This window comes from Polyergus mexicanus, unplaced genomic scaffold (assembly GCF_030449975.1).
Source record: "Polyergus mexicanus isolate NDT 795.1 unplaced genomic scaffold, iyPolMexi1.0 SCAF_11, whole genome shotgun sequence".
NCBI lineage: Eukaryota > Metazoa > Arthropoda > Insecta > Hymenoptera > Formicidae > Polyergus > Polyergus mexicanus.
The window spans coordinates 4723196-4745654 of record NW_027223331.1 but is presented as its reverse complement, the minus strand read 5'-3'; the positions used below and the strand labels follow the sequence as shown (position 1 = coordinate 4745654).

General features: G+C 37.7%; 1 protein-coding gene across 1 annotated transcript in view; it reads right to left on the bottom strand.

The window, feature by feature from the left end:
- The window catches only part of LOC138937928 (SIFamide receptor), a 51158-nt gene extending 30691 nt beyond the window's left edge, over nucleotides 1-20467 (bottom strand). Inside the window, exon 1 of the mRNA XM_070304628.1 lies at nucleotides 19253-20467. Within this exon, the coding sequence (XP_070160729.1) occupies nucleotides 19253-19823 (571 nt within the window). The 5' untranslated portion in view covers nucleotides 19824-20467. The remainder of the gene's footprint in view (nucleotides 1-19252) is intronic.
- Between the last annotated feature and the right edge of the window lie 1992 nt (nucleotides 20468-22459).

The window sequence follows — 22459 nt, the reverse complement described above, 5'->3', positions numbered from 1 at the left end:
AATTCATCTGTTTACTCTCTACGTGTGTGTAAAGTTTCATCAAAATCAAAATTTTCGGATTCTCGAGATTCCCTTGTTCGTCTTTGATTGTTTGCTGCCAAAACGGTTCATTCACGGGTTTATTGGCACAATTGGCTTGTTTTGGTATTCTTTATAACCATCTGAAGTTTGTCGATCTAATTTTTAGACACCCTGTATAATTCTTTAAAGTGACGAAAGTCAGTCGGGGATATGCATGAATAACAAACGAAGAGGACTCGCACTGTCTCGATGGTGAATCCGAACATAGGGCTCTGATCTAGATTACGCGAGCGCGCGGGGTTCGGTGGTGCGGTAGCCTCTATGTAGGACAACCCCGGTGTTGTATAGCCCCGTTCTGCGACTGCGTGAGACCTCTCCTCGGGACACTGCCCCGGTTTCGAATACCTTCAAGGTCTCCCGCTGGCGCGGCACCGCGACGCGATCCCATCCCACCCGCTGATGCCAGGTGCTATAGGAAAACGGTAGCATCGCTCAGCCGGGTTAATCGAGTTTTCCACCACCCGAGTTTCTCGATATTTTCCGGTGTGACGAGAAGGGCGAAGCGATCGTCCGCGACGTTGAATAAAAGATGTTGTGATTGACGGAAAATCGCTACAAGAGCAGATTCGACATTGTATCGACGTGGATTGAGCCATAGAGTACATTGTTTGCAACCTATTATATTGATTTTAAACGTATGCATGCTTCAGTCTCTTCTTTTTTTTTTTTTTTAGTTCCTCTCGTATAATTTTAAATTCTTATAACCTAGAGTCGAAGTATTTTCAACGAAATAATCGGATGTTACGTCTTTTTCAGTTTCAAATGATTTAATCGAGATGAACATCTCGATTAAATTTACGCATTAAAATTCTAAATGCATATGTCCTTAATATTATGAAATTATAAAAATTATTGAGATTATCCTGGCGTCGATTAAACACTTGATGTGCAATCTCAACGCTCGTCGTCGCGCTTTCGCCTCTTGCTCTCGCGTGTTGCGAACCAGCCCCCCCCCCCCCCCGATCTGGCCTTCGCTGGATGCATGCATCCCCGATTACAGCACCGCGTATCACTTACCCCGGATTTATCGCCGGGTCACTAATTCCTACACGTTCATTATTTCGTAGCCCGGAGTCGATTGTAGGTGCAATACAGCTAAACTGCATAGAGATCTATCATGTTTGCGATTTTCTTTTCAATTAATTAACAAAAATCTCTCTTTCAGACACACGGTTTCACGGATCACCTCCGCCTGTATACGCCGAGTCAGAATTTCGCGGGGGGAAGGGCGAGAGGGGTGGAGGGGAAGAAGGACAGGGGTATGCAAAGCGAACCGAGGGAGGTAGTGACCTAGTACAAGTGGCCGAGATGCATGACCCGAATACCGGCGCTGTACAGGTGTGCGCTGGCGATGTGTCCCATTGGCCTCTATCCCCTTCGAGGCTTCAAAGTGGCGTCAAACACGCCGACCCGAGGTCGGGAAAAAAGTCCCGTGGGAGATACGCGAAGACAGAATACCGTCTCGATCCTTATCGCGCGATATCGGTAATAAAAGATCCTATCCCGGCTATTAAGGGCACGAAAGAATGTCCGTTGGTATAAAGTCAGCCCTCGATGATGAGACCGGCGTGGCGCCTTTATCCTTGATCGAATACATGGTCTATTATGTAACTGAAGCGGTTCATCAAGATTATAGCGGCCGGCCATAATCTCAATGGCAGTATACACGAATGGAGAGATCTATTATATCGTGCATATGCCTCCGTTTGTGACATCAATATTCAAGATACATGAGGATAAATCAGTTCCCTACGTCTCTCTCGCGTTAATGTACAAAGTGTTGGAGGAAAGTAAAACAAAATTTTTTTTAGTCATAAATTTTATTGACAAAGGGAAAGAAAGATTTGACACACTTTGAAATTTTTAGGAATCGATTTTACTTCAATTATTGAATGATCAATAATTTTTAGACTATCATTAAAAATAAAGTCACCTTTTTTGCGATCAAGGTCCCGAGATATGATTAAATGATTTATCGTCCGTGTAGTAAGTTAGTAGTGAGAAAAACTGACCGATTTACATTACGCGTGTTACATTCGTAAAATTCAACCCGAAATCCTTTTCAAATCGAGAAGTCCACCGGCGCCGCTACAGCTATCGCGATTACAGTACCGGCTTGATTTATACGTTCGTCCTTGGCAAACAACAAATCCACTCTGCGCGTCTCTCGCAACGAATTTCCGGATAACTTGCTGCCGCAAAGTCGGTGTCGCGCAAGTTGCGGTCGTCGAAACGTTGCGGTGTTCGAGCAACGCTAACGCTCACATCCGCGCAAAAGTCGCTCGGCAAAGCACAGCCGGACGCATCTTCGCGTATGCCTTTGGTTCTCTTGTAGAATGTGAATTAGTGCTTCCATCCGAAATATACGGAAGAAGAGGACGGAGTGCACCCGACGTGTGACGGAGCGGGACGATTTACGGCTTACAACCGTAAAACACGGCGAAATATCGTGCACGAAATTGCGACTCGAGATCTCGATCTGAAACTTTAATAATGACTATCAAGAGAGAGAGAGAGAGAGAGAGAGAGAGAGAGAGAGAGAGAGAGACTATCGCGCGAAAGATATCGGCTACGTTCATCGTAACGATCCAAGTCTATGATATATGTATATGTCATTGTAGTAGCTCACTCTCCGTAAAACTCCATCCTCTTCAATGGGACAATTTTTAAATGAAGATAGGAAGTTATTAAAGTCCCTGAAACGTTCAGCTCTTTTACGAAAGACTCGCTCTCTTCAAGCTGCGCTCTTTAAAATCTTATTAGAGCCATAATACTTGGCGCGCGCGATACATCTGTCAGCTGTCAGCTGTCAACTGTCAGTCACGAGACGAGCCGTGTAAATCGGGCTTGTTCTTCTCGTGGATCTAAATATGTATTATTTCAATTGTCAAAAAGAGAGATCGTGAATTCCTCCACATCGCTACGGTACGATTAAATTTATTATCGTAACGATGATTATCGGACGAAATACTGTACATATATCCGGTGTCGAATACCAAAAAAGAGCGCTGACGCGGTAACTTTGCGATGTCGGCGAAAAGGTTTGAGCGCTTTGCGATATATATAATTAGACGATAAAGATTGATAGGCCACTGTATGTACACGTGTATGCATGTACCTGTACCTGTCTATGCTATCGAAACCACAAACTATGCAGATATCCGCTCGTCTGTGACCCAAATACGTGATTATCTTTTCGCGTGGCACGACCTTGGACGGATCAAGTCTAAACTGGGCCATGTCTCTGTATCTGACCAGATTCACTTGCGACGAGTCACCTGTTCGATCGCTTTCGCGGCTTTCCATCGTCCAAAGTTCAAGGAACTCGGGAATGTAGGATAGAATTTCTCCAAGATGAATTCAATTCTCTCCAAATAAGGATAAACGTTCGACAGGGATATAATATATCGTCGAGGGATAATCCAGCTGATGATTCGAGATGACGTTTAAAAATAATGTTTTCAGAGGAACCATGGACGGAAATTCTTCCGAGGAGAAGAAAAAACGAGAGAGACAAATTGAAATATCGCCATTTGTGGACTCTCTACCGAGAACAAAAAGAAAGTTCGCCGTCGGCTAATCACCCTCAGGTATACTCGTGGCCGGCCCGGCGATCATCCCTCCCCTTTCACCGCCGCCCCTTCCAACCCCTCCGTCAACTAGGACGCCGACCTAGTTAGTTCACCTGTAGACGCACGATGCCAACACACCCAGATACAGGTCTGCAAAACATACCACCCTGATAGATATACGCACGCGTATATATTACTTTTCCGTTGCGGAACACGCAGAATCTTCCTTATTGTAGCACTGCGATATCACGCACACGCGTGCACGCACAAATCTTGCTGCGTGATTCATTTTCAACATACACGATCGGTTATTCTTCGCGCCTTGTTGCAATGGACGTTTGGCGAAAACAAACAAGCGGAATAGCATTCTCTCGCATCGACATCTCATTTAATTTTAAAAAGAACGTTAATAAAAAATTTTAAACATTAATAGAAAATATATACAATATAAAAATTGATAAATTAGTTTCCTAACAATATAGTTGATTTTGAATAAAAAATAAAATACATCAAATCTTTTAACAATTTCAAGCTTTCCGAAATTGCGACGCAATACGATTTAGTGGATGGAATTGTATTCTCAGCTTATTGTTAATATTATTTAAAAAAAAAACATTAATTTTGGTTGAACTAAATCATTAAAAAATGACAGGGGACAGAGATAACTCGACCAATCGTGCCGAATTAATCGGCGAAGCAATTGTCACCAATCAACCTCATTGTCACTGAAAAAGGAGATCGCGATTTTGGAAATAATGATCTTTCGAGAAAAATCGAAGATCATATGCGTCGAATACACCGCGGGTAAAGATTAAAAACACGAGTTTTCTAAAAATGGGGAAAGAAACTAGTAAAAAAACCGGTATTTTTGGATAAAAAAATTGTTTTTTGGGAAATTTTGAAAGATAGTGATAGCAGACAGTTTTCTTCAAACAAAAGATGGTACGGGAGTTAAATTAATTTTGTTTACTGTTAATCAGTAATCAATCTCAATGGCTGAGCTGATTATTACTTTGCATTTATTTAATCAATCGAGGTCGAATATTTCAAAACAGATTAATTTTGATTTCTATAATTCAATGGTATTTTTTGATGTTTTTCTTATTTTTAAAGTTTCGTCAAAGTTGGAAAAAAATTCTCTCAAGCATAGTTAAACTGTTGTTACTTTTGTTATTTTGTGGACCAAAAATGAGAATAATACAGGACATGGGATCTTATATCTAATTTAGTAAATTTGATGCTCATTTTTCAAAGCCATGCATCAAAGTTTAATAAATAAGCATCAAAATTAGAGTTTCGCTATAAATTTTTGAAAATGGACATTCTGACTAATCAATGGGGTAAAGGTTTCTTTACCGAATTGTTTACTCAAAGTTTCTGTTTTTTTACTACCCTTCTAATATCCAGTCGCGGCGTACGCAAAGTAGAGAAGAATAAACGCTCGCGGAACATCGGAGAGGATAGAACGATAAGTCGCTATAACGGGGTCGAAGTCGGCAGGGGTTGGAGTTTGTTCGGCCGATGTAGGCCAGACGAGAGTGTTGGCCCCCCTTTCGCCTTGACACGAATACAGGTTATACAGATCTCGGTTTGGGTCAGGTTATCGGTGTGCTGCGCTTTTGAAATTCTACCATGCGGCGGATATACGCAAAATAATGAATTCAAGAGGCGCGTCCGATCGGACCGGCCGTAATTCAAGGGATACACACATCGTCCGGAAAAGAGTGGAAAATTTTTGACCGTCTCGAGCCAGCTTCCCTTCTCGAATTAACTTCCTCGTATCTTTGGATTCTCGACGTAAGATTAGAGGGAGAATTATATCGTGGCTTTCGTCTAATTTTGGCACGTGGCTCACCGAGAGATCGGCTCCTTTCCAATTTTTAAACACCCAAGTGCAAACATGCGAGTTTGCATACATTGTGGTTCGTATAGAATGATAAATCTCCAAGTTATACAAACAATTTACATAGAGTCAAAATGATCGCGTGATCTATTTCGCGCTCTATCGTGTACACGTGAGATTATCGACTCCATTTATACAACCCGACGTGTATAAAGCGTCCTAGAATGATATACAAGATATCTCTCGGAGAATCTCTAATCTTAATTTCGAAGTCAGATTCTTCACTGAATTCGAACTTTTCTTACAGAGAGAGTTCAGTCGAACATTACATGTAGGTAAGAGGTAAATGATTTTTCTTACAAAGTTTAATTGAACTATCTTTGCTCACAAAATATTTTTTTTTATTATCTAGCCTTAGTAATCAAATTTTTAAATTTAAAAAATCTTGCAAAAGTTAAAAAGTTATATGCGAGAAACGTATTTAATTTTTATTAAAATCTAACTAAGCCTTAATCACGTTTCGCGACAAGTCCATCGTTTCCAATCTCGTCTGCAAAAAAGTATATTAATATTTAAACAATTCTAATTAAGGACAAATCAATATTGAATCGTTTAAGAAATCTTTAAGATCGAAAGATTATCGATATTATTATATTTTTAAAATGCGAGATGAGATGAATTTGACAGCGGGCAACGGAAACAATGAGAAAGTATATTTATATTGTTATGCGAGAAAAAGGGCGGAACTTATATTGCACTCGAAATTAAATAAAGTCGACTAAAATTTTTTCATCCACGATATATATTTTCCTATCCTGTTCTCTATCGAGAACATAAATGTTGAATCGCGCAACGCACGTCAATATTAATTTCAGATGTGTTTAATGTCAATGTGCGACATCGCGCATTGTCCGCTTAATAGCGCGTCTGTAATTATATCGCGTCTTGATGGCGACATTTGTTGCTCGCACATTTGATTATAAGACGACACCAGTTGTGCACACCGCGTCGAATCTACGTCCTTCCAGCTGTGGAAACATCGCGAGGTTATTTTTCATTTCTTACCAAGCTACACTCATTCGTCCGGAAATTGCGCTAAAGTCGCGATCAATTCTTATTGCCTTTGCGCGAGAGAGAGAGAAAAAATTAAGCAAAAAATAATACATAAAGCAACCTTTGTTTCTATTTACGTAAACGTCGGAGTAAGAATGTGTGTGTCATATATCAAAATATTGACAAAAGCATGAAAATTTCGTAGACTGTTCTACTATTTCTTCTGAGTATCTGCGCAAAACCTGAGCATAATTCTCTTAACGGTTTGGAGAAATTATTTTAACTATTAAAAGATTGCCAATATAAAATAAAAATTTTCACGTGTATTAAGAAAACTCTAATAAATATTTATGCAAAACTTGATTTAGATCTCCACTTACTCGTTTAAAAAGTTATCTATTAAAAATTAGAAAATAGAAAAATATTATCTCTCTCTTTTCCTTTTTCTGCAGATTGCTCATTTTTCTTTGTTTCTTGCAATTGATTTCAGGAGGGGAATATTCACGATGAAAAGTTTTGGTCATAAGTTAGAAAAAATGTTAATTACAACTATTTTCTTTTACGAAGATGTTAAAAACCATATTATTGTGATACTTCAATTCTTTTTATAATCTGCATTTATTTATTTCATTTTTCAAACAATATAAAAGTAAGAAATATGTTTCTTTTTCTTTGTTAATTTTGGCAGTTTTCTGCTACTATTATACAGACAAAACATCCTTAACAAATATTCAAATTAGCATTGCTCGTCACAGGCTCGTCAATATTCTATCGTTATTGATTAACGACAACAGTTTAACAAACGGAGAGGTCGGATGAGAATGATAATTGTATTTCGTACAGCAAATGCGTTTCTCTGCTTTATCTCGACTCGATATCTTACACGAGTCTCGATTTATTGAACAGCGTTGCCGGAGGAAAATTAATTTTAACTCGTTTACAAAACAAACGAGTTCGTAATAAAAATGTCGATAAGATGTTTATACGACAAATATCTCAATTTAATTTTACAGCTTGATTTATTAGCAATATTAGATATACAGGGTGTCCCATTTTAAAGGACCCACTCAAATATCTCAAAAAGACTGCGTCAAATCGAAAAATGTTTCAAACAAAAGTTGTGTGGCTTCAAGGGGGCCATAAGACGATGGCAATGATTTGACCTTGGAAAATCATTTGAAGGTCATGTGAAGGTCAACTTTAAAATCTTAAATGGAAACCCCCATTTTTTATTTAGTATTCTTGTAGCTGATATTGAGTGCTTTCCAATACACTATAATAAAGTATTTTTTTATTAAGTACTTTTTGAGTTATTTTATATTTTAATCTGATATATTTTGATATAAAAAATATAATATTTTGTAAAATATTCAGTTTTCGATAATTTTATTTCTATGTGCAGAATAATAAGACAAATTAATTAGTGCCAAAAAAAAACAAATAATTGTTTAAAAAAATACATAGTAAATAATTTTCTTAAAAACAATTTTTTTTTCTATACTAATTGATTTGTCTCATTATTTTGTACATAGAAGTATTACGGTAAGATTATCGAAAACTAAATATTTTACGAGATATTTAATTTTTTATATCAAAAGATGTCAGATTAAAATATAAAATAACTCAAAAAGTACTTAATAAAAAAAATACTTTATTATAGTGTTTTGGAAAGCTCTCGATGTCAGCTACAAGAATACTAAATAAAAAATGGGGATTTCCATTTAAGATTTTAAAGTTGACCTTCACATGACCTTCAAATGATTTTCCGAGATCAAATCATTGTCACTATCTTATGGCCCCCTTAAAGCCACACAACTTTTGTTTGAAACATTTTTCGATTTAACGCAGTGTTTCTGAGATATTTGAGTGGGTCCTTTAAAATGGGACACCCTGTATATATGGTAAAAGTATAAAACATGTGATTTTAAATTGTTTAAAAATAGACGAGCCGATAAAAGATGGGAATTACAGTTTCGTACACATCAAATATAAATCTTTTTCGCAATTTCAATTTTATAGTCTCGCTCGATTTATTAATAGCATGACTTATGTCGAGCTAATTTTATTCTCTCCAATGTGCGTATCGCAAATGCAAATATAAGTACTTGAGATAATAGACTTGATGTATATACAATATATAAATGCGCTCTATCGACAAGTACAGCTATGTTAGATCATAGATTAGAGAAGTAGACAATCCGCTCATGGGGCGACAACGAGGTCTACAAACAGTGAGGAAAATGCCCGGTAAATAAACAAGCAAAGTTGGCCGACGATCGAGAAACTTCCAAAACTACATTTTAATCGATAACGTGTTACAACAGCACTCGATATCAATGGAATCATCAGTAAAGCAATTTTGCAAATATTGAAATGTATTTCTTTCGCAAATACTGTAAATGTATCGAAACGTAAAAACTACACTGGGTAAATTAATTACAATGATTGTTGATCTATTTTCGATCACCGATGAATAAAATGGATGTTTCCTATATTTGTTGTTTTTGAAATAATGCGTCTTTCAGTTAATCGGTTGTACACATACATATATCAAAAACGAAAAACACTAACATTAAGATAAAAAAATATAATTGTTTATAAATATTATATAAATATAATTACATGATATTATAGCCTTTTCTCCCTGCATGAATTTCAATATTATGCTTGAATCTTTATTTTGAAATTTTTATTGACTAAACAATTAATAAAAAAAAATATACATATATATATATATATATATATATATATATTTGTGTTGTGTTTTAATAGTAATATTTATTTATATTATCTAATAATTTCAAAATTATAATTTTACACGCTACGCCTTTTTTTCTTTTGTATACTGGCAAATTTAAGATTGGGGTAACCTATTTTATCGTGCTTTCAAAGTTCGATTTCCGTCTCAGTTTCTCTCTCTCTTCACCTTATACATATATAATTGAAGTAACCCCGTTTTTCTCTTACAAATCCATAATTGAAGTAATCTATTTTTAGTATTTCGCGGATGGCTTCTTAAGCAATTCAACGCGCGGGAACGAAGGATTCGAACGAGAGCGTGTCACGCGGATCTTCTTCAAGTGACGCCAATGAACAGTTAAAGCTATTGATAGTTAAATGTGCGAGAGCAAGGTGGTGAGGGAGGGAAGAGGAGGGAGGGTGGGAGGGGGGAGGGGGGGTATGAAGAAAGAAAGAATCGCATCGGAAGCCGGCGGGCCATCGAGTTCTACTTTCCGAGCTCGGGGTGGATGCAGGTGGAGGGTGCGGGAGGCGGTCACTTCGGGGCGTTCACCCTGTGCCACGCATACATACGTGAACGTCGTACTCGATACACCCGTTTACCGCATTTCTGTGTGCATATATGCCGCTACGACTATCTAGAACGCCGCCCGCCTCGACAACGCTCGCGAAATGCCTCTCTCCGCCCTTTGTGGTCGCCAACCGTACCAAATCGGACTCGGTGTGTACGGTGTTTTATGATATAATCTTGGATAAGGATGTGCGGAAAAATGGAGCAAAAAAAGACATATTTATATATAAAGATATCTCATATATAATTATGTAAATTTATTATATTCGATGAAATATATGGAGCTTTTTCCCCGGGTATATCTTAATTTTTACGAAGATTTCACTGATGGGGTTATATTGGGTTGAGTAAAAAGTATTTTTGCAACAGATGGCATTAGTTCAGTTTTGGCAGTACTAGAGTCATTCACACATATGTTTGTCATATATCGTTTAACAGCTGACGGTTTAAGCTTCATTCTAAAAAAAATTGAGCGATTTGGTTGAGTTTTGGAGATTTTACAAGTTGAAGATGAAAGACCAAACTGTGCATTTTCGCCATATTCTACTGTTTTACTTCCGTAAAGGGAAGAACGCGTGTCAAGCTTGTGAAAAATTGCGTAAAGTTTACGGTGACGATGCTCTACAAGAGCGTCAGTGCCAAAACTGGTTCAAGAAATTCCGCGCTGGTGATTTTGATCTCAAAGATGCTCCTCGGTCAGGAAGGCCCACCGAGGTTGATGACGACAAAATAAAGGCATTGATCAAGTCAAACCCACGTTACACGACACGAGAGATTGCAGAAACATTGAAGATCAGTCAAAAAAGTGTTCACGTCCATCTAAAGAAGCTGGAATACGTAAGCAAGCTCGATATTTGGATTCCTCATGAACTCAAAGAAGTTTATTTGACGGCGCGTATAAACATCTGCGATATGCTCACGAAACGTGAAGAAAACGATCCTTTTTTGAAACGAATGATAACTGGTGATGAGAAGTGGATTGTTTACAACAATGTGGAACGCAAACGGTCTTGGTCCCGACGTAATGATTCGCCTCAAACGACTTCAAAAGCAGAACTTCATCGGAGGAAGGTTATGCTCTCAGTGTGGTGGGATTGGAAGGGTGTGGTGTTTTTTGAGCTCCTACCAAGAAATCGAACAATCAATTCGGATGTGTACTGTCGGCAATTGGACAGTTTGAACGAATCTGTCATCCAGAAACGTCCGGAGCTCGTCAATCGTAAAGGAGTTGTGTTCCATCACGACAACGCGAGACCACACACATCTTTGGCGACCCGTCAAAAATTATTGGAGCTTGGATGGGATGTGTTGCCCCACCCAACATACTCGCCTGATCTTGCGCCGTCAGACTTCCACTTGTTTGGCTCTCTTCAAAACTCCTTGCGTGGAATAACGTTAAATTCAGATGAGCCGGTAAATCAGCACCTTGTTCAGTTTTTTGCCAATAAAGACAGGTCCTTCTACGGGGAATTATGAAGCTCACCGAAAGATGGCAAAAGGTCATCGAACAAAACGGAATAAAATATATATCATTGATTGATCTTAGTTCTTTATATAAATAAATGACTTTGAAAAACATACAAAAAATACGCAATGACTTTTTACTCAACCCAATATTTCACGCGCTAATATTAAAGGATTAATCGATATGACAGTAGGGGATTAAAAGAAATAGATTAGGGAGAAGGGGAGGAAAATGCAAAAGGGCGATAATTGATCCTCGCTGAACCGTGTCGTGTCGCTGTGTATCGCTTGGCGCGAAACCAACAAAATTTATACCGAGTGGATTTCCATGACTGTGATTTACCGGCTCGTCGACGAAGGACCTTAAATCTAGTCGCGCGTTGCGGCCGTTCACCGGGACCGAAGAACGTTTCGCCGATGGCAATACCAGCGAGAAGGCGGCCTTGATTAACGACGGTGCAGTTTTATATCGTTACTTTATTAGAACAATTTGTAACTCGAGGCTTTCCGAGACGCGAGGAGCATGTCGAGGGAAACACCCGTCACACTTTGCAACCGCCGCGAAAAAACGATTCGCTTCGAGTATCCCATTAAAACAATCGCCGTCCTCTCTCTGTCTCTCTCTATTTCTCTTTACCACGACTCAAAGCATAATTAATGGCGCTTCCATTACAAAATTAATGTTGCGGCAGCCAATTTACTTATGCCTTGTCCAAGGACGAAAGCGATTTGCGAGAACAAGAATCTCTTTCGTGATAATCGGCCAGCGAAAAGCACCGATCGCAGAGATTCTTATCATATTCGTGAAAGTAAAAAATAATATCTCAAGTTCCTAAGAGATGAAATATTAGCCAAAGCAATCCTTGAACGAAACTATATTATATTAATAAATTAATTATATTATTAATATTATTAATTAATTATCTTAATTAATTAATATCAGGTGAGAAAATACAATTTCTTAGACAATTTTTTCCAAAAAGTATTCAACCTAAAAATGATTTATATTAAATACTTGCTTAAATATTTGCTTAAATATAATCATGTTATAGGTCGCATTGCGAGAGAATTAATGAGCGCTTTAATGGAGCAGAGCTAAACGGAAGGAGAGGGAAAAATCGTGTTGAAGTAAAATGCTATAATTTTTTCCATCGAACAAACTTTGTTCACTTTCCATCAATCTGCAAAATTCCGTCACGATGTGTACGATTATATTTACATGTCGTACGGATGCTCTCTCTCTTTCTCTCTCTCTCTGAACGCAAGTAATTCGATTTATCGTGTCGTTTAATCCAGAATCCCGAGATCGCTGCCGCTTTCCATGTCAAAGCGAATGAGAACGCACGTATACATATATCGACGTACGTAAATATTTTATGTATATCATAAACGTTCACTAAATGTACGTCTTGAAGATGTTCTTGAATGAGATGAGAATATAAATATTTGTATAACAAATAAACAAGCGCGATATAATACATAGTTGGCATTTAAAATGTTTGAAATAGCTGTAACCTTTTATTTTTATCTCAAGATAAACAGTCAGAGTCATTAATAGTCAATAATGTCATCGTTATTTATTTCCTCTCTATACACGTAGTAATTTCGGGAAGTGAATGTACACAAAAAATAAAACAAGTAAAGTAATGTTATTTGAACATGAATCGCACTATATCATAGTATCTGAGTTATGGAAGATTAAAGGGGCTCGAAATGCTCTCGAAGCGTCTACCTTGTGTTTCAACATACGTTACGGCACGCCTTAATATCGAGTCCCTCGCTCGTTTCAAAATACCAGGCGTTGTTCGAATTATTTCGAACCCGTTCCGTACCTTTTCTTGCAGGTCGTGAACATTATTGATTTGTATATAATATACAGGGTAGGATATTTATATTGAAACACCTAGATATCTAAAAAATAGAAAGAAATGTTTCAGACAAAAGTTGTTCGGTTCTAAGGGGGTCATAAGATGGTGCCATTAGTTTGACCTTGGATGGAGGCGCTTCGAAGATTCTAATGTCAATCTTGTTTTTTTTTTTTTTAATGTAAACACACCAATTTTTTTACACAAATCGATTCCTTGCAATATTCTGCATAAAAAGTTATAGGGGTATGATGGCCAAAAGTTCGATAGTTTACGAGATATTTTATATTTTATTTTGTTACTTTACTTTGACATAATTTTACATAAACTATGAAATATCTCATAGAATTATTTATTTTGCAATAATGTTACCTTAATATTTTAAGATCAAAAGATGAGAGACGTCAATTGGTATAAAGAAAATGAAACAAGATTGACATTGAAATCTCCGAAGCGCTTCCACCCAAAGTGGCGCCATCTTATGACCCCCTTAGAACCGAGCAACTTTTGTCTGAAGCATTTCTTTCTATCTTGCTTTATTTTTTTAGATATTTAGGTGTCTCGATATAAATGCCCCACCCTGTATATAATATATATAATAATTTTTTTAAATAATCCAAAAATAAAAGTCTGATTTATACAGAGTGTCCCAGAATTAGACTGACAAACTTCAGGTGATTATAAAGGACACCAAAACAAGCCAATTTTGTTAATAAATTAGAGAATCAAATACCAAACGAAGGAAAGACCAATCAAAGACCAAGAAAATCTCGCGAATCCGAAAATTCTAATTTTGATAAGACTTTGTAGAGGGGGTAAATAATAGATAAATTTAAAAATTTTCAATTGCGAAGAACGTAACGTCCCGAAAAGGATTCTAAGGGGTGAAACCGCCCCTCATATGTAGAACAAATTTTTAACTTTTCTCGAAAATTATATTTCGAAAATTATTCGAGATATCGAAAAATGTTTTATACAAAAGTTTCATGGTAAAAACACCTCTATTTAACCACATTAATAAAATTTTGAAAAAATAATTTTTTTTCATAGATTTATGTCCTCATTTAGTCCTAAAGTTTGTTGGTTTATTTCTGGGACATCCTATATAATGCGCGAAATTATATTATGGGTCTATCTCGTCTATCGATCTAGGAAATTGTTTAAAAATATTTGGAAACATATATTACCGTGATTTATAAATTCATCCTGTATATTAGCATTCAAAAATTAGACCCACTTATTAATAAAGCCTTTACTACGTCCAGTGCACACTCTCGAGATGAAAATGCCACAACTCTGTTGTTATCTCAAGTAGCTACTCGTAAAAAGCATAATTTTCCCTAATTGTAAGACATTTTTTAAGATCACATGTACATCTATCGCTCTCGTAAATTGTTTTCTCCTCCTCCTCCTCCTCCTCCTCCTCCTCCTCCGTAAGAGAGCATAAATTAAACGCGGTACTCAGAAATGAAATTGCTCCTCGAAAGAGAGAGAGAGAGAGAGAGAGAGCCGTCATCAACGAGTCGTCTCCCGTCCGGAAGAAACCAACGAGCGCCTTTTAACGGACTTTAACTCGCCTCAGCTTTATCGATAACGACCTATTAACACGGTCACCTACACTTCGATGTGCGCGGTCACATTCTACTTTTCGTCTCGTAAATAATTGATGAGCAGCAGCAGCAGGCAATATCAGAATCGATAATAAAACGAAATTCTTTGGGAATTCTACAAACGAAAACGAAACCGGCGCCTGATCGTCATTCCCGACTGGTACACACAATTGGTACACAACGGAAGTATGGATATTCAATACCACGTGACGAGCTCTTGTCATAAAAAATATCGTTGGAATTTTTAAAAACGTAAGTGCCCTTGACGTGTGTTTTCAGTCGCGTGGCTAATGATTGGTCGAACAAAAAGCGACGTATTAAAGGTTCTAGACATATTCGGAATCCGAATAGACCTGCGTATCCGACCAATACGTCGATCCAATAGAAAGAACGCAGTAATACAGTATTCTTTATATGAGACGTTTGAGCGATCAAATTCTTTGTTTTTTATGCGGCAAATTCGTCCGAACAGAAAGGATAACATGTGCTTGGCCATCATGTTAGACTTATGTCAGGAGATCGTCAACGTAACGAAAAATTAACGATCGCAAAGCTGCTTCTTCTGCTGAAGACAATCGAAGCGAACAGAAATGTATTGTATGATGTCTGATGTCTCAAGGTCGGATATATCGAGCGCGATAAATCGATCGTCTATCGAAGAAAATGGTTGCCACGTCGGCGATAAAATTCAAGAGGGTCCTCTTGATCGTGGATTAATCGAGCGGACGTTCGACGTTCTTAGGTATAGATCGAGAAATCTCCTCCGGGCGCAGGCCTAATAACGCGTTCCCGATAACTGCCGATAAAACGCAGTCACCGACAGGAAGCGAAACGAAATGTGACCGTAAATACGCGCCTTTTACGACACCCGAAGTTACGATCGCGCGTCTCAGAATCGTGCGCCTTGCTACTGTAATTATGGAAATGTAGCGTACTGCGCGTGGCCATGTATACCATGCGATCGTACCTGTATCTTAAACTTACGCGAATTGTTACGAGAAATGTGTTACATCGAGACGCCGCCACATTACAAATTTCTAACGCAAATAAATAAATATATATATATATATATGTGTGTATATTTAATATTAATATATAGGGTGTCGAAAAATTAGACCGACAAACTTCAGGTAGTTATAAAGGACGCCAAAACAAACGAATTTTGTCAATAAACTCGCATCCGCAAATGAGCGCCGTTTTGGCACTAAAGAATCAAAGATTAACGAGAACAAAAATATTTGAAAGAAATCATTTTTTTAAAATTTTATCAATGTGATTAAATAGGGATGTTTTTTATAATGAAACTTTTGTATAAAACATTTTTTGATATCTCGAATAATTTTCGAGACATATCGAGGAAAGTAAAAAATCGCTCTATATATGAGAGATAATTTACCTCTTAGAATCATTTTTGGGCCGCAACTGGATATTTCTAAATTTATCTATTTATCTTTCCTATATGTGTGTAAATATTTCATCGAAATCAGAATTTTCGGGTTCGCGAGGTTCCCTTGTTAATCTTTGATCCTTCAGTGCCAAAACGGCTCATTTGCGGACACGGATTTATTGGCAAAATTGGCTTGTTTTGGTGTCCTTTATAACCACCTGAAATTTGTCGGTTTAATTCTGAGGCACCCTGTATATATATACAATTATATCTTTTTCGCTGGCAAATATGAAATATAGGCAAGTTTGGCAAGGACACAAGAGCGTTCTCCATATGATTGGTCGTACGTATAGCACATTTACTTTTCGCAATGTTGGCACGTATAGTATGCATTGAAATTGCAAATGGATTCACTTTTTTTTTAATACATATTTAAATGTATAAGCTGAAAGATAACGGAAGAATTTTACAAGATAATATTCTATCAAAAATTCTTGATACAAAAATTAATAAACTTGCTTCGATGTACAAGGTCAAACAGAAATAGCAATTATTATGTAATTACAGATACATATCTGATAATCTCAATTAATGTACTAAACTCTCTCTGTTTCTCATATTCCTCTTCCTCTAATTTATTCGCTAACTCTTGTGTCAATAATTTATTGGCTACACTCTTTCAATATTTTTAATTTTTAATTTAAAAAAAAATTGTTAAAAACAAATTACATAAAATTTTATCATTAAATATCTCATTTAAAATTAGCACTAAAAATTTAACAACGTACTACTAATTGAAGTTAAAAACTGATCAAATATTATTTACATATATACGAAATTAATGTAATTAATTTTTTTACAAATTTTCTCTTCCTCTAATTTATTCGCCAACTCTTGAGTCAATAATTTATTGGCTACACTCTTTCAATATTTTAAATTTTTAATTTAAAAAAAATTGTTAAAAACAAATTACATAAAATTTTATCATTAGATATCTCATTTAAAATTAGCACTAAAAATTTAACAACGTACTACTAATTGAAGTTAAAAACTGATCAAATATTATTTACATATATACGAAATTAATGTAATTAATTTTTTTACAAATTTTCTCTTCCTCTAATTTATTCGCCAACTCTTGAGTCAATAATTTATTGGCTACACTCTTTCAATATTTTTAATTTTTAATTTAAAAAAAAATTGTTAAAAACAAATTACATAAAATTTTATCATTAAATATCTCATTTAAAATTAGCACTAAAAATTTAACAACGTACTACTAATTGAAGTTAAAAACTGATCAAATATTATTTACATATATACGAAATTAATGTAATTAATTTTTTTACAAATTTTCTCTTCCTCTAATTTATTCGCCAACTCTTGAGTCAATAATTTATTGGCTACACTCTTTCAATATTTTAAATTTTTAATTTAAAAAAAAATTGTTAAAAACAAATTACATAAAATTTTATCATTAGATATCTCATTTAAAATTAGCACTAAAAATTTAACAACGTACTACTAATTGAAGTTAAAAACTGATTAAATATTATTTACATATATACGAAATTAATGTAATTAATTTTTTTACAAATTTTCTCTTCCTCTAATTTATTCGCCAACTCTTGAGTCAATAATTTATTGGCTACACTCTTTCAATATTTTAAATTTTTAATTTAAAAAAAAATTGTTAAAAACAAATTACATAAAATTTTATCATTAAATATCTCATTTAAAATTAGCACTAAAAATTTAACAACGTACTACTAATTGAAGTTAAAAACTGGTCAAATATTATTTACATATATACGAAATTAATGTAATTAATTTTTTTACAAATTTTCTCTTCCTCTAATTTATTCGCCAACTCTTGAGTCAATAATTTATTGGCTACACTCTTTCAATATTTTTAATTTTTAATTTAAAAAAAAATTGTTAAAAACAAATTACATAAAATTTTATCATTAGATATCTCATTTAAAATTAGCACTAAAAATTTAACAACGTACTACTAATTGAAGTTAAAAACTGATCAAATATTATTTACATATATACGAAATTAATGTAATTAATTTTTTACAGCCTGATTCAACCAAAGCGGATAAAAAAAAGTAAATTTTCATAGTGCTTACAGCGCGATTATAATCGAAATTAATTGGATATTCTCGTAATCGCAGGCTCGTGATGTATCGAGCCGGCGACACGTACAAGTCGGTTAGACGGTTTGCACCGCAGGCGAAGAGTTACACCGGTTACGATTTTCTAAAGAGGGGCACTAGACATCTGTTTTTGTTCTCTCGAGCGCCAGCCGCGTGATTCTGTTCATGGAAATGCAAATACGCCCCGTTTGTTTGCTCAAATTGCGATCGGTGCCGTAAGTCTGACGTTCTGTTTGCGCTGCCACGCAACTTGGCCGTATATACTTCATTTCTCGGTACATCGTCAATACTATAATCCAAATATAACGTTTAAAATTATACGAAATTTGTCCAATTTTCGTACGCCACGTCTTATAACATTCTATCTCTCTCTATTATCCCACACTATTATCCAAGAATTGGATGGTGTTTGAGCCCTGCCTCGAGCGCGAATAACAGCCGACAGAAAGAACGAGAGAGAGAGGAGGGAGACGCAAAGGGATCGATTCGGTAATACGAAGGAAATGCACCATTTTTCCCCCTGACTCGAGACCAGCTCCCTTCGCTCGAAAGGGAGACTGCGACATTTAATCACAATGTACGGATTATGCCTATCATGATGACAACTTAATTGCCCTTGAGACTTTGCCCTCCTCCAAGTGGAGTACACTCGGCATACTGGAGGGTAGCTCATAAATATTTTCGTTACACACGAAGGAACATTCTTCGCGTAAGGATAGGATGATTCGTACGTGTTATGATGGGTCCGCAATGGTTAGATGTATTGATAAGCGTAATGAATAATGTAAACATATATTGATATAGAAATCCGATGCATAATTGCAATAAACGATATCTGATCGTTTACTCCTTATCGCTCTATATAAATGAATTTCTAGATTTGCAAGAGAAAGATTGGTACTTACGGACAAAGATGTTACTCATCAGCGTGGCCGGCAGGCAGAAAACGATCACGAGCACATCGGCCACCGCAAGGTTGACGATGAAAAAATTCGTGACGGTCCGCATGCGGGGAGACCGGTATACGACCGCGATGACGAAACTGTTGCCGATGAGACCGACCACGAAGACGACCACATACGCCACGCAGTAGACCGCCGACATGGCCATGCTATGCCTGTAGAACCGATCGGGCATGTGCTCGCCGATGGCCGATATATTCGCGATCTCGCTGGCGTTGAACAGCCCGGCTTGGACCTGGTGATGATCGTCCATGGTCGCGCGTGGACTCGTCGTCGCGATCGCCTCCGTGATGAGACTGTTGAGGTAATCGCCGAGATCGTTCCGTATGGGCAGGGTGCCGGTAACCGGTGGCGCGATCGCCGTCGTGGCCGGCACGTTATTGCTCCTGCGTCGCGTGTCAACGTCGAACTCGTCCGAGTCCGGTAAACGCAGGGACGCAATATCCAAGAGGGGAGACGGTGGCTGCAGCATCGGGAACTTGAGTGTGAAGTGACGGATCGACGTTCCGACCATTAGTCGAAACGTTAGCGCGCCGTACCGTAGCCTCCTCCGTCGTCGTCCACCTCCTTCTCCTCTTCCTCCCCCACGTTCTCCTCCTCGACGCGCTCGCCGTCGTGTCGACGACCCCGACGACCAACCACGACGCCTACGCAACCTTCCCGGATCGCGAGGCGGCGGACGTCGCCTCGTTTCACTCGACTAGCTTCTCTAGATTTCCCCCTAGGCACTCGGGACCCCGCCAACAAGAGATGCCAATCTGACCTGCAAACGCGAGAGACTCTATTTCCGGCACGGCCGGGTTATCGATAAAATAAGAGTAACGAAGAGCATCGACTTCGAGAGAAGCGATCGTGATTTACGCGGAAGCTGGGGAACACGCGTGGTCCAACTGTGCGCGCGATCCACACGTGCGCCAGAGTCCATCCGACTCCACCACCGAGGCTATCTTCCGATTCGAAGAGGTGCGATAGAGATCGAGAAAAAAAATTGTGGATCGGTAAATACCTCAGGAAGAGAAAGACGAGACGCGGGAAGGACCAGGGGGCGAAAAAAATGGATCGACGAGCAGGTACGATCGAAGAGGAACGTGTACTCGGAATATGTATTTGCCGCGCGACGTGGACGCCGGATGCTGGAGCGACTCTAAATGAGCCCGCCTTAGGAGACGACCGCGGACTGCCGCGTCGAGATGCACCCGTCGAGGCGAGCTGTCTGGCGCGATGCTCGACAACTGCGCAAGCGTTACATCCAAGCGGCACATGCACCCGCATGCGATATGCTCGTGCCGCGAGCCGTAGGTTGCTAGGTAGATAGATAAGGTACCCGTAGGGCAAGCAAAACCGGAAAATAGAGGAAGAGAGTGTATGGGTAGAAGTTTTCCAACAAGAAAACACAAATAGACACAATATGTCATGCGATTGGCTATTAAATAGGGAATTTTTTAAGACCCTAAAATTTTTTTATTTAACAACTAATCATATGATATTGTGTTTGCGTGTCTCTTGGAAAGCTCCCGGTGGCGTATATAAGCGATCACTTTGCATGGAACGATGACCAACGCGTGTCCATCCCCTTGTGTCCTGTCGAGGCAATCTAACTGATAACCATTCAGAGACACCGCCACTTCCGACCGGATCATTGATCAAATGATAGTAGCGGCGTGATTTATACGCGATGTTTACACAGGGATTGAAGAGCACCGTGGTCTAGTCAAGGTCCATCCGACCGAGACTATCCTCCGGAAAGGTGCGGTAGAAGGCAGGAAAAATTGGACCCCCTGTCTCTTCTTCTCTTCTTTTCATTGCATCGTTTGCATCGCCGACTCGGCGCCCCGACGAGACTCTCTTCCGCAAGTGACACATCGTTCAACACTTAAGGCCCGTCTACAATATGAGTAAGAGTAGAAGTAAGAGAGTAGGAGTAGGAGTAAGATTTTTGGCGTAAGCTGCTTACGCGGACTCCGTCCACAATACGATAGAGTAAACGTAACAAAACATAACCTAACCAAGCGGTACTTCTCGAGTGACCATTTTGCTCCTGCGCTCTGATTGGCCGCTCTGATTTAACGTAAAGAGCTGTAGTAGAAGTAGGAATTAAAAATAATTTAGTTTCTTTACGCCCTTACTCCAGCTCACTTAAACCGGAAGTAGCCCTCTTACACCTACTCTTACTTCTTACGCCCGGCTTACTCCACGTATTGTAGACGACGCTTTATTGAACTTGAAACTGTATAGCTAAGAAATGCATCAGTGAAATATGATAACGTATTGCATGAAGATGGAGAAAACTGAATTCTTTGATCGTAGAAAATATCAAATTCTCTAATACAAAAATATTTGAATCTCAAATATCTATACTCTCTTGCCGAAAATCTGTAAATATGATTTTAAATCAACGATTATATTTTTATGATTTAATTTTAATTTAATTGTTGCTTATATCTTTGCCCAAAAAAGCATATTTTTTTCGATAATTGCGGAGGAAAATAAAATTTCGTGTATGTGAATCGCGCGGAGAGTCAAAATAAATGTTGCGATCTAACAAACTCTATTTGGAAAGAAAAAGGAGATAATAAAGGGACGATCAATCTTTTACAAGAGGACATTCGCACACAAAATGACCTTTGCGGGTATCGATGCATCGCAGGGGGCCGGATGTTCCACGAAAACTCTCGCGTGCTGAAAATTTCCTGTGACGTGTCAGAATCAAAACTAAAACTGTAATTGGCAAGGAGAGCATATTTACATTTACACAATTTTGACGCTGTCAACAAACGCGTCCCGTGTCACTGTACGAACGAGAGGTCTGCGCCAAAAACTAAAAGTCACGCTATAACTCGAAAGGGACGCGTTTCGTAATACATATTTGTACGAATGTTTCACGTTAGCCTACATAGGTATATGATTCCTTACTTTTCTAATTATATATTATTTATGCCCTCGCCTTGTAGTTTCATTTTTCAAGACTTAAATCAATGATTTTAATTGAGATATATTTCTGAACGATTTAATTTTATATATTTTTAAACAATATTTATATTTATCTGATACTTGATATTTCAACGTACACTTTGTTTAAAATATATCACGTGCAAATGAAAAATATAAAAATAATTTTAACTAAAGAGATTTATTTCTCTGTAGCTCTAA